Here is a 17,665-nt window from a genome sequence, read left to right as displayed (position 1 = left end):
AAGTTTAAAAAACAAAAACAAAAAACCTGCACATGTTTAGTCTTGAGAAAAGAAGAAGCCTGAGAGGCGATCTGGTAAGTGTTCGAATATGTTAAGGGCTGTTATGAAGAGGAGGTGATCAGTTGGTCTCCATATCCACTGAAAGTAGGACAGGAAGCAATTGGCTTATTCTGCAGCAAGGTTAGATTTAAGTTAGATATTAGGAATAACTTTTTCACCATATGGATAATTAAATATTGGAATAGATTACCAAGGGGAGGGGGGTTGTGAAATCCCCATAATTAAAAAACAAGTTGGACTAACACCTATCATGGACGGTCTAGGTTTACTTGGTCCTGCCACAGTGCAGTGGGTTGGACTAGAACACCTCTCAAGGTCCCTTCCAGCCCTATATTTTTATGGATTGTTTTGCTGTGGTTGCCATGGCAAAGGAGATTGAATTCTCCATTGCCATGCATTAGTTTTGCTTCTATAACTGTGGTGGGACATGTTCATTTGAGTTGCCCTAGAAATATGAACTTCCTTTGACAGATGATTGGAATCTTGTTCTCATAAAGCTTATGGGGCCTCTGGCCAGCTATTTGTCAGACTTTTCTCTGGACTATCTCTCTGTGGAAAGGGCATTGCTCACACCTATGACATCAGCCCTGAGAGTTAGTAAGAGGATACTGGTCTAGTAGTTAATCCTCCCTATGCTGTATTCCATATGGAAAAGGTGGTCCTGCCTTGTCCACCAAATTGCTGTCTAATGTGACCTTTGATTCCATTGGAATCATTTCACGAGGGTGGGTATATATATATTTTTCCCCCCTCAGAGTTTCATCCAGATCAAGGGAGATCAGGCTCCATTCTTTGGATGTCTAGAAAGACTTATGTCCTGATAGGACCAATCTATGCTAAAGTTGTAATACATGGGGTAAGATCAGGGCCCAGTCTAGCACAGCTCAAAGATTGTCCAAATAGATCAGAGCAATTGTGATTGTTATGAACCTGGCCACCTGGATATCAGAGTACATTCTGCTAGGCCTAAGGCAGCTACCATAGCATGCCTTTGCACTGTTTTCATCAGAGAATTTTGCAGGCTAGAAGCTCTGTATTTTCTTGTAAGCAGTATTTTCTCCCTCAAATTGACTTCCAAATCTGAGGTCCAGCTTGGGAGAAGAAATCTGCAATCATGTTTTAACTAATGCTTTCTTGACACAGCTGGCAGAACTGATGCTCGCTTTTGGAGACCAGTTCTGTGGTCTGTGTTCAAATAGAACTCCTTAATTCACCTTTGTGCTTATTAAACACCCACAAGTGGGAATATACAGAAGCCATCACAATGTATAAAGAGAAAGATGTTATCAGTAGCTGCAGTTCTTAGTGAGTGTTGCTTCTGCACATGCACAGTACCCATGCTTCTTCCCCACCCCACTCCCACACCTCAGAGTCATGGTCAAATAGCCCTGAATTAGTGTAAGGAATTGAAGGGCAGTGGGGGCCACTCTTCCATTTATATTTGTGGAAACCTACATGAACAGGAAGTATGAGTGGCCCCAACAGACTCTGCTCGTTAGAAGACTGTGAGCTCGCACATATCCCACAATTTTGAATATTCTGAAGAACTACAGTTATGGTAGGTAGCTTGTGTCCCCTCCCACCTCCATACTCGGGAATACACCTTGAACAAACTCTCTCCTTGCATGGCCTTGAAGCACAGTTCTGCCATGCAAAATGACTATGTAAAAATAGCATCTTCTTACTGAAAGAACAGATGGACTTCTGGTTAAAGCACTAAGAATTAGATTATCTTGGTTCTGTCCCTGGACATTTACATGACCCCCATCATCATTGTATCTGAGCATCTCACGTTCTTTAATGTATTTATCAGAGAAATGCTGTTGTCCCCATTGTATAGATGAGGAACTGAGGCCCAGAGAGCTCAAGTGACTTGCCCGAGGTCACCCAGGAAGTCTGCAGCAGAGCAGGGAATTGAATGTAAATCTCCCAAGTCCTTGGCTAATTCCCTAACCACTGGACCATCCTTCCCCTCTTTCCTGGGTGACTCCAGACAAGTGGCTTGGAGAATCTCTTACTATGCACAAACCAGAACAAGTGCAGCTTGATTTTTAGATCCCAGGGTAAGTTTGTGGGGCTGGCAGTTAGAAGTAGTGTTGTACCTAGCATTTGAAAATGTATTTGCTGCCCTAAATTTTGAATGTATGGGTGAACATTTGGTTCACTTTTGTCTCTAAATTTCAAACATTTGTGTGTATAATTATTTCTTTTAACAATAAAATAATACATCAGCTCTGAGCTCTATTAGTGCCTGAGCATAGCATTGACTGTTGCATATTAACTGGCAGGTTGAGGTTATGCAAGACGTTAGGATGTTGTCCCGTCAGTTTGTCTTCTCCTGCCACAGCTCTTGCCTGTGGAGTCCTTCAAGTCTCTGTTCTATCACCCATCCTGTTCAACATCTATATAAAGCCACATGGGGAAACTGTAACACTTCTGGGTCTCAAGTGAAGCAGTATGGTGTGATGTATATGGCACTGGACTTGGAGTCAGGAGACCTGGGTGCTGTTCATTGATCTGCTGTGTGAGTTTGGGCAAGTCGCTTCACTTCTCTGACTGTTTCGCTTTGCACCTGTTGTCTGTTTAGACTGTAAGAACTTCAGGCACGGGCAGTCTCTCACCATTTGCGTGTGCAATGCCTAGCACAACAGGGCCCCAATCTTGGTTGGTGCCTCAAGGGAACCGTTTTTATACATAATATGTAAAACTATACATGGACAATAGCCAGTTCTAGATCTCATTCCTAATGCTGATAGCATTATCTCCAGCTCTCTTAGTGACTGGCTGAGATTGGCAGGTGCATGAAAGGCAAGTGGCTGAAACTGTATCTGAGCAAGAGAGAGGTAATGCTGGTAGGGAAAAGGGCAACATTTTGAAAAGTTAGTGACCACCATAGCATCTCCCACTCTCAAGATGCTCTCCAATAGTCATCTTGGTTCATAATTTGAGAATCCTCTTGGGCACTCAACTAGCTACAGCTGAAAATACCACCTTCAATCTGGGGCTGGCAAGAAAGTTGTTTCCTTTCATGTGGGAAGATGACTTGGCTACAGTGATTATGCCTTTGTGACTTCCAGGCTGAACTACTGCACCTCACTGTACGTGGGCATGAGTGCATTCCCCTTAAAAAAGCTCCAACTTGTCCAAAATATAATAGCTTGACTTCTGTGCAGCATTGGCTGCTGAGACGCATCACCCTAATGCTCCACTCACTACATTGGCTCCTCATTCAAAGTAGTAGCTCTCATCTTTAAGGCCATCCAAAGCATTAGACCAAGTTATGTAAAATATTGGAAACGATGATTTCCTTTGACAATTTCCACAGCAAAGATTAAACTGTCTAAGGCAAGAGTCCTGCTCTTGAGAGCAAAGGAAAGAGCTGTCTTGGCAACTGGATCAAGATTATTTAACTCCCAGAGGAAGTGAGAATGCTCATGGATGACTTTCAGTATGAAATGCAACTTGCCTCTTCAGCCTAGCTTTTACACAGCGGGAGCTACTCAGAAAAAGTAGAAGTGGGGAGAAAAATTCTCTCACACACATTTGAAAAGAAAAAACATTCCCACAACCCCCTGCAGGGGAGGGTGAAAGCTACTCTGCTGTGGGACTCTTTCTTGCTTTAGCTCTTTTTCTGAGAGGCACTCGGATAGAGGGGTTGCAAATAAGAAGCAGGATAGACAAACAGCCATGTAGGCTAAGTATGGAGAAAGGTATAGGAACTGTGTGCTTGAACTTATGACTTTGATTGGCTCTTTACATAGAGAATACAAAACAGAGTATTTAATACTTGTGTTGTAGGGACCTTCTAAAAGAGAACCATTTTGTGCTTCAGTTCTTGAGGGAGGTTAGTGTTGTGGAAGGCTTAATTTTTTGGTCTTGCTTTTTGTGAGAGCACATATCCAAGTTAACCATTGTTTTTGTATAATGTTTCAAGTTTGGTAGCTTAGGCAAAGTTTCAGAATTTGTGGCCGTCAGTTGTTTGTTTTTAAATCTCATAAATGTACTGAATGCAAGGTGAGATGTAAAATGGCAATGCCAGTATTACAATGGAGAATGCCATTCTTGTGCTGTTGACACAAGAGTTTCATAGATAATTGAGCTTGACCTGTATGCCTGTTTTAATATTTCATTTGTTCCGGACTATTATTAGTCACATCCTTTTTGACTGTATATGTTGTTGTTTTTCTAAATGTGACTAAACTGCTATTTAACCCTGCTACAAGAATGTGACAGTAGGCTAGTCCAGGCAGGTAGCATTCACTTGGTAACTAGCGTACTTAATCAGCTTGCTTCAACCTGCAGCAAATTAAAGCTTTGTGAGCTCTAGCGCATAAGTGATAAAAGCAGCTTGCATGGTGGAAAAAAATAAATAGGGCATTTCCAGTGTACTCACTACAGTAAATGAAATCTCAGCCTTATGATTTATTCTTGGCTTTTGGTTAAAGATAGATCAAATGTACATCATCCTTAAAGATTTTACAATATAATTAGGGTGTGTGTGTGTGTGTGTGTGTGTGTGTGTGTGTGTGTGTGTGTGTGTGTGTGTGTGTGTGAAATATAATTTAAATCACCCCATGGCCAAGAAAACAAAGAACAAAATAGTAATTGTGTTTTGTAGGATATGACAACCATTTTTTCTATCCTGTAATCCCTCTGTAGAGGAATCGTAGCAAGCTACATATCTAGAAGCATCCTGATATGAATCAATAATGCTGGTAGAGAACCAAAGCTTTTGCCACAGTCCTATTCTACAGAGGTTGAAATTGTTGCCATACAAAACCTAGTATGATAATTTCAGATCTGTTCAAACTGCCCAGAAAATGATTGAAAACCTTTGGATGATTTCATAGATTTTAAGACCAGAAAGAATCATCCTAATAATGTAATCTGACATTCCTGCATGACATGTAATTAAATGTCACCCAGTAATTCCTGTATCAAGCCCAATCATTTGTAGTTAAATATAGTGGACATAACTATTTGGCTACATATTAATGGGGTGAAAATTAAACTTCTTCATAGGTATTTTTAAAAAAAAAAATTCAAAATTTATTTCAAAGTGCTGAATTTTTTTTAACATTTTTTTAAAATTAGTCGTGTTTCTTCTTTGAGTGATTGTTCATGTCCATTCCAAGCAGGTGTGTGCGCGCCATGAACATTCCAGCCGGAAGATTTTCCCTTAGCAGCGTCCGTAGGGTCGTCCCGGGCGCCCCCTGAAGTGGCACCTCCATAGCGCCTATATAGGGGCCCGCCGACCCTCCACTCCCTCAGTTCCTTCTTACCGCCAGTGACGGCTAGCTGGAACTTTGCTCGCTCTCGCAGCAAGCCTAACAGTGTCTCTATTCGTGTATATAGTTCTGTTTCTCATAGTCTTAGAGTTAGTGTTAGTTGTAAGTTAGTGGCTGTTGGGGGTTTCCCCCCAACTTCATCCTTGTCCCCCCCGGGGCATGACCGGGTCCCCAGGGTTTAAACTCTATGCGGACTGCGGGAAGTTTATGCTGAAGAGTGACCGGCACTCTTCCTGCTTGAGGTGCCTCGGAGAGAGCCACCAAAGAGACCGGTGCCACATCTGCAAAGGATTCCGTCCTAGGACTCTCAAGGACAGAGAGCAGAGACTTAAAGTACTCCTGGTGGAGGCGGCCTTACGGCCACTCTCGGACCCCGAACCTACCAACCTGGCGCCTAGCGCCTCCTCCTCGGTGCGCAGCGCTCCGGCACCGTTAGCGAGAGAGGAGGCCCAGTCTAAGAACTCTAAGAACTCGAAGTCCCGGCACCGAAGAGACTCAGGACATAGGAAATCGGCCTCCATGCGGCACCGATCTCCATCTCCGGTGCCCACGAAACAGAAGAGGCTGGTGAGGGGCCGATCACCCCACCAGGACCCTAAAAGGCCGGTGGCATCCAGAAGTGTGATGGGACAAGCCGCGCCACAGGCGCCTCCTCCCAAGCTTCCGTTGACTCCTGCCCCTGTGAGGGTACAGTCGAGTCCGGATCGGTGCGCCTCCCATCAAGGATGTGCGCCCCCTCATCAACGCCAGAGGCGTTCAAGGCAGCCTCAGACTTGTTAAGCCTCCCGGCCTCCCCGCACCAGAGGGAAGAGCCGCCAGGGACTGCCCGACCCCCAATCCAATCGAGAGGCAAGCCGGCCATGATGAGACCACAGTCCCTGTCCCGTGCCACTCTGGCGGCACCGGCGCAGAGAGAGCGACCGCCCCGGCTTCGCGGCACCGCTCGCCGGTGACAATGGGTACTGCCCCTCCTTGGTTGTCTTATTCGGAAACCTCGAAGTCGGAGGTGGAATTCTACTGCTCCAGTAGATCAAGGAGCAGGAGATCGGCTTCACAGAGAAGTCAGCGATCTTACCCGGCGCAGTGGCAGCAGCAATGGCAGCCGCCCTCCCAGTGGCTGTTCTGGACCCCTGGGCTAACCATCAGACCCAGTGGTAGGTGCACAGTCCACCATCCAGGTCCGCGTCGTTCTCTTCAACTTCAGTGACTCCGGCGCAAATGCCTCCACCAGCGGCACCGCCGTCCAAGAGGGGTGTGCCACCTTCTCAACAGGATCCAGCACCGATGGGAGCCATGCCTTCGATGCCGCAGGCACTGCCCAGCACACCTCGTCGTTTGGCATCGACCCTGGTACCGGTCGCGGTACCAGTCACGGTGCCGCCTCCTACATCTGCACTGGCCATGCAACCTGAGTACCGTGTGCCATGGGACCCTGCAGGAGCTGAGGGCAGCAAGGAAGGTCCCCTGCAAGTGATTTCCTCCTTTTCCTCGCCGGATGAAGCGGTCGCGGGGACTTCAGCGGCACTGGCTCTGGGGGACAACCAGGTGCTTCAACAACTGCTCAAACGAGCTGCCCAGAGCCTGGCTATTCAGGCTGAGGAGGTCGAGGTGGATGTGGACCCAGTAGTGGACATTCTGACTCCGTTGGGCCCATCTAGGGTTGCCCTACTGCTGATTAAGACAATAGCTGACACGTCCCGCACCCTTTGGCAGACCCCAGCTTCTCTGGCCCCTAGGGCCAAAAAAACAGAGAGGCGCTACTTTGTACCCTCCAAGGGCCATGAGCACCTGTATGCTCACCCTCCCCCGGACTCTCTGGTTGTGGATGCGGTCAACCAAAGGGAGTGTCAGGGGTTTCAAGGGTCTACACCAAAGAACAGGGAGACCAAGAAGCTAGACCTCTTTGCTAGGAAGGTCTACTCAATGGGGGGCCTGCAACTGCGCATAGCCAACCAACAGGCTATAATGAGCCAGTATGGACACAACACATGCTCGGCCTTGTCCAAGTTCGCTGAACTCCTTCCCCAGGACTCGCGAATGGAATTCTCCACTCTGGTGGAGGAGGGGAAGTTGATATCGCGTGCATCCTTCCAAGCTGCCCTGGACACGATGGATGCAGCCTCCCGCACACTAACCATCGGTCTGGTGATGTGGCGGGGCTCCTGTCTTCAGGTCTCCGGCCTTCCCCATGAGGTCCAGCAGACCATCCAAGACCTTCCCTTTGAAGGGCCCACACTGTTTTCCGAAAAAAACGGACAAGCGTTTTTTCCCCCCTCCCTGTCCCTCTTCAAGGACCCCTCTCACAAGCAACTTCCAATTCAGGAAGTGCAGTTCCTCCTTGCTGGAGGGACCGTGGAGGAAGTTCCGCAGGAACTCAGGGGCAGGGAGTTCTACTCCCAGTATTTCCTAATACCGAAGGCAAAAGGGGGCCTCGGACCCATTCTGGACTTGCGGCGTCTGAACAAGTTTGTGAAGAAACTCAAGTTCCGCATGGTCTCACTGTCCTTGATCATTTCCTCCATGGATCCAGGAGCCTGGTACGCCGCCCTCGACTTGAAGGATGCGTATTTTCATATCGCGATAATACCTCAACACAGATGTTACCTCAGATTCGTGGTGGCAACACCCACCTACATTTTGCAGTCCTGCCATTTGGCCTGTCAGCGGCCCCGAGAGTCTTCACAAAGTGCGTGGCAGTCATAGCAGCTTCCCTGCACAAGCACCAAATTCAGGTGTTCCCCTACCTGGATGATTGGCTCATCAAGGGCCACTCCAAGGTACAGGTGGAGGCTCAGGTGGTCCTTATCAGACAAACCTTCCTAGAGCTCGGCCTCCTGCTAAACGAGGCCAAGTCTACCCTATCCCCTGTCCAGTGGATAGAGTTCATAGGGGCAGTCCTGGACTCAACTCAAGCCAGAGCGTACCTCCCAGAGTCCAGGTTTTGTCATATGTCCGACATCATTCTCGGTCTCCGGCATTTTCCGACCACTACAGCAAGGAGCTGCCTCAAGTTGCACACTCTTCCAGCAGGGAGCCTGGGCTGCATTCCCTGGACGCTCGCAGGGCCCTGGTGTTCTATATCGAAAGAACCAAACCGTTCAGGAAATCAGTCCAACTCTTCGTAGCTGTGGCCAACAGGATGAAGGGGCTCCCTGTCTCATCACAGCCCACTCCACAAGGGCACAGGCCTCTTCTGTGGCTTTCCTGGCTCAGGTACCGACACAGGATATATGCAGAGCTGCCATGTGGTCTTCAATCCATACATTCACATCGCACTATGTCATCACGCATCAGGCCAGAGACGATACAGCTTTTGGCCGCGCAGTGCTTCAGTCTGCAGTGAATTCTGACCCCATGGCCTAAACTCAGGCTTGTGAGTCATCTGCTTGGAATGGACATGAACAGTCACTCGAAGAAGAAAAAACGATTACTCACCTTCTCGTAACTGTTGTTCTTCGAGATGTGTTGTTCATGTCCATTCCAATACCCACCCTCCTGCCCCTCTGTTGGAGTGCCGGCAAGAAGGAACTGAGGTGGTGGAGGGTTGGCGAACCCTTATATAGGGCACCATTGAGGCGCCACTCCAGGGGGCGCCCGGGCCGATCCTACGGACGGTGCTAAGGGAAAATCTTCCGGCTGGCATGCACTCGGCACGCACACACCTGCTTGGAATGGACATGAACAGCACATCTCAAAAAACAACAGTTACGAGAAGGTGAGTAGCCGTTTTTTCTTAAATTTTGGAGGATTTTTTTAAAGCAACCTTTTATAAAGCACTTTAGATCAGAGCATAAAAACATTCCTGTGTTTTATAAAAGATAATTATCTAAATTAGTCAGTGATGAACTCTCTCGACAAAACTTTTTTTCAGATTTTCCAAGAAATGAGATTGCAGCAAGTTTAGGGCCCCAAACAAGAGAGACAATGATCAGCGGCTAAACTGCACCCAGGCAGCATTAGGGATAGAGCCCAGAAAAGAACACAGGACCCCTGCCATTTTAGCTAGAGGAGAATCTGAGAGTTGTAGAGTATTGGGGCTTATAACCCCTCCGGACCAGTGGAAGACATAGGAGTAACATTTTCAAAAGCACTTAAGCAATTTAGGTTTTTAAGAATCTAAGGGCCAGATTTTCAAATGTATTTAGGCACCTAAAGATGCTGATAGCTGCCTCATGGGATTTACAGAAGCACCTAAGCAGGTTAGGCACCTGACTCCCATCAAAATCAAGCATCCTGAAGAGAATTGTGCTCAAGATGGAAAATTTTCTGGCTGAAGAACAAGCCAGGGTTAGAGCCAAAAGAGTTACAGGGGAGCAAATATTTAGTCGGCCTGTGCTATGCGAGAAAGTGTTGGCGAATGCTGGGAAAGTGATCCCTGTCTCTGTGGATTTTTCTAAAGTGTTTGACAGGATATGGCATAACCTCTTTGAGCAATCCTGCAGCTGGTCAGACTTGGTGGAAATATAACAAGGCTGATACAAATTCTCTGTGAAAGTGCAATGGCTTCAGTGTTCATAGGGTGTGAACAAAGTAGTTGACTTGATTGAAGGATAGGTGTCAGACAGGGCTGCATGCTATCACCAATGCTCTTCCATTGTTCTCTTCAAGAAACGTTAAGATGAGCCACTGATGGAAATTTACAGGCAGGCATATTCATTGGTGGATTAAAAATTAGTCATCTGTGTTTTGCTGATGATATTGACCTGATTGGATTATTGCAAGAAGGGGTGCAAAAATTGACAGAAGGAGCAGTAGTGGAAGACGTTAGGTCTAAAGATGAAAAAACAAAGACAATGGTGACATCTAAGTCTATTGAAAAGGTGATATCTTTACCCAAATCTGAAGAGGAAGAAAGCCTCTAAATTTCCTATTTTCTTAGCAGTGCATTGAATAATTTAAATACCTGGGTACTATGACTATAATGGATGCTAAACTTCTCTTAGAGAGCCAACCTAGAATTGGACTTGGGACCACTGCTCTAGCGACTTTCAGCTGACATTCAGTTGGCTAAGCAAGAGTGTTAGCATGAAGTGTAAAAATGAAATCACTGCAGTCTCTTGTCTTCAGCACCTTGCTATATGTGTGCAAGACATGGATGCTATGGAAACCGGACATTAAGAGGCTTTCTGCCTTGACACTGAAATGGTGATTGCTGCGCAGTAACTATACTTCTCACATGACAAATGATGAGGTAGGTAATCGCCCAAATTTAAAGCATAACTGGAGTGATACCTGATATCAGTTTAGTCGGACAAAGAAAACTTGAGTTTGTGGAACCTGTGGGTTGGATTAGCAGAGGAAGATCACCAAAGCAAGTTTTGCAGGGATTGGGGCCAGGGCATGGGGCACCCTCAGTGAGCGTGGTTCAACAATGTGGCTGACAGCATGGGATGCAATATGGCACACTTTTCAAGGCTGTGTGAGGACTTGCAAAATGTTGAGGAAGATTGCTGGCCAATGACTCCTGCATGCTGTGTTTACTGTTCATTGTGATGTGAGTCTATGGTGCTTTGTACTATGAGAGACTGTATATGTTTATGTACTTACGTTGAGTAGTACTTTAATTCACACTGAAATTAATGAGTCTGTTCTCGGAGGAAGGTACAGAATTGGATCCTCTAATATTATTCCCTCATATTAGTGGATATTTAACCATCATGTCTTTCAGGCAATTGCTATGTCTTTACTGTTACTGTTTCATTCATTTTAAATGTAGGCATATGATGATAGCTAAAAGATACCTCTTATTTTCCCTTAGGATTGATTAATAGATATTCTTCCTACACTGACTGCAAGTTCATCAGCATAGCTGAGTTCCTGGGTGTAGATGTTTAAATGGGAGGCATAACATATGTCTTCAGTATTAGTGCTAATTAAACTTTATACAGAGAGATTCCACGTTAACAAATTGATTTTTTTTTTAAATATATTTGTAACATTTGGATTATGGGATTTCTTTAATGTCTTCTTACATGAAACTTTGTATTTTGAAGTGATTTAAATAATGTTTTTAATTAATCCCTCAGTACCTTAACTTGTCTTTAGTTTGCTGTTTACTTATTAATTAGGGAGGAAACATGAATTACATGCATTTTATCATACCTGAGCTCCACTCGGTAACTAGTTTTATAATTTGATCTATTAATCCTTCTTAATATGGAAAAATTCTCAGCATGGAAACAAACTCAAGCCAGTATGCCATGGTCTCTAACAACCGTGATCCTAGTATCTTAGCAAAAAGCTGAAATGCCAGTGCAAACAATTATCACATCTCCTGTATTATTCTTCTTATGTGAAATATGTACAGAGTTTATAGGGTTCAGAACATCATAATTCTCATAGCTCATCTATGTGTTGCTGTGGCGGCTGTTGAAAGAAACAGCGGCCAGTTGTTTTCAGGCAGCCTCTGCTACCGCATTTCATCTTCTGTTGGCAAGTTTTCTATTGATGACTTAGCATAGCTGTAGAGAAACCTAAGGCGGAGAGAGGTTGCAGCCTTGTATGTCCAGCTGAGAATGAGTTATTGAGGCTCTTCACATAAGAGAGGATGTTGCAATATAAGCCTATTAACAGTAACTGTACAATGGTAGTTGCTTTTTTTTCCTAAATAATTTTCATGTGATGAATTATTTTTATTTTTCAGTCTTTATCTTGGTATAATTCATTCAGACTTCTGCAGTGCAGTTTTTAACCCAAAAAGCAAAAATATTCTGAAACGAGACAATTAAATTAATAAATAATTGCTGCTTTGTTGCAGATGACTCTAGCTGCATCGGGGCTCACTTATCCTTGCCATCGACTTACCGTAGGAAGAAGATCTTCACCTGCACAAACCAGAGAACAGTCAGAGGAGGTAAGACAAATCTGTCAGCTTTACAAATATACTCTAGGAGGGAATGGCCAGAAGCCTGTTCTGCACTGGTCATTTTCTCCTCTAGTGTTGGCTATAAAATGAATCAGTCTACAATGCTTGTACAAGATATTCAGTAGAAAGAAAGAAAGAAAAAGTGTAGCTGACGGAACTGAGGGAAGAACCAAAGCAAGGGAGTCATAGTGAAGTACTATTAAAAATAATCAAAAGAAAACTAAAAAGTAAAATGTATATAACTTTTGAATCCTTATAGCCAGTACTGTTAGTGACGCCTGTAGTTAAAGTTGCCTGATGTATTCCCTAATAAGCTTCTGCTTTCAGTTGCTTATAACTTTGAGAGACTATTTGGGCTGAAATTTTCCCTGCTTGCCTTTCGCCTCAAGTTGAATTTAAAATAGGCACCTTGCCATTTTAAACAATTTTTTCCAACCATTTTATGTAAAGTGCTCTAGCACCTTAAGCCCTGGCTTGATGGGCAAAACGAGGGTGTGTTTCAATCTTATTAGCACAGTCGAGCTGGTTTACTGTAGTAATAAACCACTGTCAAGATGCAGGCTAACACTCTTAAAACTGTATTAGCCTAGGTTCCCTCCTAGGCTACAGCTGAGTTAGCCAGTACCTAAGTACTATGGTAATCTGCTGGCTAGAGAGACAAAATAGATATGGGAAAGTGAACTGGATTAGTCTGGTTTAAACATCAGCAACAGAATTGTTAACTAAGTTCAATTTTAGTATATGTGCTGCCGAAGCAAGCTAAGGCTAAATCTTGTCCTGTGTTACACCTATACAATCTTATTGAAAAAAGCTGAAGTCTGATTTCCTAAAATGTTTTATGAATCTAAGGTATTAAATCTATGTGATTTGCACAGTTGAGGTAATTGGAAATAGTGGGTTCTTCTTCGAGGAGTGCCCCTGTGGGAGCTCCGCTTTAGGTGGCTTGGCGCTTTTAATCGGAGATTTGTAGTAGCAGTGCCCCAGTTGGCCACGCATGCGCAGTAGCCATTTCGCGCCGCTCCGAGTTGCCACTTAGCGTGCGCAGCCAAGCATCCCTCAGTTCCTTCTCTACCGCTGATGGTGATCTAACTACAACCATTTCTATAGATCTGGACCTCCTCAGGCATGCCTGGTTCCCCAGCTTTAAACGTTTCCTGACCTGCAGGCTATCTATTCCTGTATTGGATGGTCACGCTCAGTGCATACACTGGTTTTGGGAAACCCGTATACCACAGAAGTGTCCACATTATAAGAAATTATCTGCCAGGACACTGAAAGCGACGGACCTCAAACTAAAATTATTAATGATGGAGAAATCTCTCAGGCCAGCCTCCGACCCAGAGTCCAGGACTCCTCCTGGCCAATGTTCTCCAGCAGCAGCCTCAGACAAGGGCTCCACACAAACCATGTCTAAGGAACCTGCATCTAAGAAGACGAGCAAACATCGGTCACAGTCATCGCCACAAAGAGATTCCCCCAAAGAAGAAGCGGTCTCCTGGTGAGAAATCTGCCCCAGTACCGACGGCACTGAGAACCTCGGACCAAGAGGCACCAGGACCATTCAGTAACGATACGTCCTGATGCACCACAGCACCGACACTGTCAAGCTCTCACTCAGGTGCACAAGCTAAAGCTAAGCTCCCTAGCTTGGCCCCGACAGTCCCAAAAAAACACCTCGGCACCAGCTAGTGTAATGACACCACCTGCTGCATATACACAGCCTCACAAGACCTCGGCACTGTCTGAGCATACTACGCTGCTATCCACGGCACCGAGCTTCCTGGTACCACAACCTTTTACCAGACAGGCAGACCTAGCAATCTTCTCCACGCTGGGAACACCCCTCTTCGGCACTGACGGTACCCCCAGTCAGACCAGAACCAACCCGAATAGGCACTCCTAGCGGATCTGCATCTCCACTATCTAGTGATGAGGATGAAGAGGATGATTCAGGTCTTTATATCCCTCGTCATTCCTCCCCGAAAATGGGACCCTCTCACCAACAACTTTCTATGCCAGGGCAAAGCTGGCAGGCACAACCATGGATACCACCACCCATTGTTATGCCACCCAATTGGCCATACTGGGACCCATGAACAATCTACAGAGCCCAAAATTTTAACACCCCCCCCAACACACCAGCATCAAGGGCCACCCAGTCCACTTCACCCGCAAGCCCACCACTATTGGAGGCCCAGGAGGAAGAGGGAGAGGAGCTGGAAGAGGCTCCTGAAGGCAACACACTGCCACCCACCCATATTTTATCCTTGTCCCCAGATGAAACAATTATGCCATCGCCTCTCACCACAGGTGATAATTTCAAGTCCTTCCAGGACTTATTCAAAAGAGTTGCAGAATCCCTGAACATCTCTTTAGCAGAGCTGCCAGAAACCCAGCACAAACTTACTGACATCCTGCAGGCATCCCCATCAGCAAAGATAGCTCTGCCCATTAACACTGGTATAATGGATCTTGCAAAGATTATATGACAGACACCGGCCATTGTCCCACCCTCCTGTAAATGTTCGGACAGAAAATATTACTTACCAGCGAAAGGGGCTGAATTCTTATTTACTCACCTGGCTCCAAATTCACTGGCCGTAGAGGCAGTAAACCGAAAGGGGAAAACAACACCAGTCAAAAACCACCCCTTATGACAAAGACTGGAAAAGGCTTGATCTCTTCGGACGCAAAGCCTATTCCTCAGCCTCACTACAATTTCTCATAACTACTCTGCTCTGTTGGCGAAATACACCTACAACTTGTTTAATAAAATGACATCTGTTATTGAACAAATACCGGAGGAGTCAAAGGAGCAATACAAAGCTAACATTGTGGAGGGCTCCTTAATTGCCAAAACAGCACTGCAGGCCTCCCTTGATTCTGCTGACACAGCAAATCATTTCTTCGCCACGTCCGTCGTCCTGCGTCAAGCATCATGGCTCCACCTCTCTGGATCTCCTAGGGAAGTACAAGCCACAGTTGAGGACCTGCCCTTTGAGGGACAAAAACTATTTGCGCAACCCACAGATGCATCCCTACGTACCTTAAAGGACTCGAGAACCACCTTGAAGAACTTAGGTATTTATGTCTCCCCAAACAAGAAAAAACAGGGCAGATTTTATACCCAAAGATTCCATCCCGCCCCATACTCCCAACCCCAGAGACAATACGATCAACACCGCAAGCAAAAACAAGCGAGGCGCAGGCAGAACCAGGATCAACCTGCCACGTCTCAACCTTCAACATCCCGTCAATTGTTTTGAAGTAATGGTCAAGGGCTCGAGACCTCTATTTTCTCCAATGCTGGATTATCAGATGACCTCCCGTCTCTTTGGAGACCGCTTGCTACCATACTACCGAGTCTGGAACAACATCACTACAGACAAATGGGTCCCGGAAATCGCCCAGAAGGGTTACTCTATCCCATTTATTTCTACTCCCCCTACCCACCCACCTTCCCCGTCCCTGTTCAGGGACCCCTCTCACAAGATCCTGTTGCAGCAGGAAATAAACCATTCCTGCAACTAGGAGCTCGTGGAAATAGTACCACTCCAACACAGGGGAAGAGGGTTTTATTCCCATTATTTTCTCATGCAGAAAAAGAACGGGGGCTGGAGACCATTCTGGACATATGCTAACTCTACAAGTTTATAAGGACTCAGTGCTTCAAAATGGTTACGCTGGCAACCATAATTCCGGCATTAGAGAAAGGAGATTGGCTCTCGTCCATCGACCTACAGGACACCTACTTTCATGTCACATTCGTCCAGCACACAGACAATTTCTGCGCTTCACACTAGGCCATCAACATTACCGATACACAGTACTACCCTTCGACTTGTTGACATCCCCAAGGGTGTTCTCCAAAGTCCTAGCCGTCGCCGCAGCTCACCTCTTCAGGCTAGGGGTAATGATCTTCCCATACTTGGACGACTGCCTCATAAGAGCACCAGCTCAGCAGACAGCAGTACAAGCTACACAAACCACTGTAACCCTCTTCATGAGCCTAGGGTTTCAAATAAACGTCCAAAAGCCCACCCTGTTCCCTGTCCAACAACTAGAGTTTATAGGGGCCTATCTTGACTGTCCCGCAGCACAAGCGAGATTACTCCAATAGCGATACCTCAACCTAACCAGGCTGATGATAACAATCACAGACAGCCCCCAAACATCCTCCAGGACCTGCCTACAACTCCTTGGGCATATGGCTGCTACAACTTATGTAGTCAAACATGCCCAACTGCATATGAGATACCTACAGGCCTGGCTCCGCACCTGCTATATACTACACAAGCATTCCCTCCACAAACAACTCACTATGCCCCGCAGAGTGAAGGATTCCCTGCTTGGGGGTCCCATTTCAACAAAAATCTCCCGCTTTAACGATCACCACAGATGCCTCCCTACTGGGATGGGGAGTCCATCTGGACAACACCACCATCCAGGGATGCTGGTTCCCAGCAGAAACCAATCGACATATAAACATTCTAGAGCTCCGAGCAGTCAGGAAAGCATCCAAACACTTCCTTCCACTTATCCGCAACAATACCATCAATGTCTTCACGGACAACACAGCCTGTACGTTTTATATAAACCGACAAGGCGGAGCTCAATCATACCCTCTCTGCATTGAGGCACTACACCTATGGCAGTGGTGCATATCCAACATGATAGACATTTCTGCAGCTTACCTGTCAGGACTGCAGAATACCATGGCAGACCATCTGAGCAGACACTTCTCACAAACCCACGAGTGCGAGATGGACTACCCGACCCTCGTGACCATATTCAACGAGTGCGGGTTCCCTACTGTAGATTTATTCGCAACAGCTCACAATACGAAATGCCCTCAGTATTGCTCCTGAGCAGGGCTCAGGCATCACTCACTGAGCAATGCCCTCCTCACAAAATGGGAAGCACCACTAATGTACATGTTCCCCCCGATTCCTCTACTGAGCCGGGTGCTACACAAAATCAGACAGGACAAGGCCAGGGTCATATTCATTGCACCCACGTGGCCCAGACAGACGTGGTTCCCATACCTAACACAGTTGGTGGTGAGCCCACCTCGAACCCTTCCACAACTTCCTCACCTCCTGACACAGGATGCCGGCTGCGTCATTCACCCCATCCTAGCGGTTCTCCGCCTCAAGGCTTGGTTACTCCATGGCTAATGGGCCTGGATCAGGATTACTCTGAGGAGGTTAAAGACATTCTCTTGAGCAGTCACAAACCGAGTGCACGCAAAACTTACACTCGTAAGTGGATACATTTCTGCACTTGATGTGAGGCTCATCATATGTCTCCTCATTTTGACTCTACCCAGAGTCCTGTACTATATACTAGGCCTTAAAAAGGCGGGCCTCTCCAGTAGTTACATAAAGGTAGACTTAGCAACGATCACCTCACTACATGATAAGGTAGATGGAACCACGATCTGTGCTCATCC

At 46.1% G+C, this 17,665-nt stretch overlaps 1 protein-coding gene across 8 annotated transcripts in view; it reads left to right on the top strand.

The window, feature by feature from the left end:
* Nucleotides 1-17,665, top strand: part of FAF1 (Fas associated factor 1) — a 327,508-nt gene that overhangs the window by 205,898 nt on the left and 103,945 nt on the right. For all 8 annotated transcript variants that reach the window (XM_042845001.2, XM_065553822.1, XM_008167963.4 and 5 more), the window contains one exon: nt 12,106-12,201. In XM_042845001.2, coding sequence (XP_042700935.1) covers nt 12,106-12,201 — 96 coding nt within the window. The remainder of the gene's footprint in view (nt 1-12,105; nt 12,202-17,665) is intronic.

The sequence above is a fragment of the Chrysemys picta genome, chromosome 8, assembly GCF_011386835.1.
Source record: "Chrysemys picta bellii isolate R12L10 chromosome 8, ASM1138683v2, whole genome shotgun sequence".
Taxonomy (NCBI): Eukaryota; Metazoa; Chordata; order Testudines; family Emydidae; genus Chrysemys; species Chrysemys picta.
Note: the sequence above shows the minus strand (reverse complement) of the source record. Positions and strands in the feature narration are given on the sequence as shown.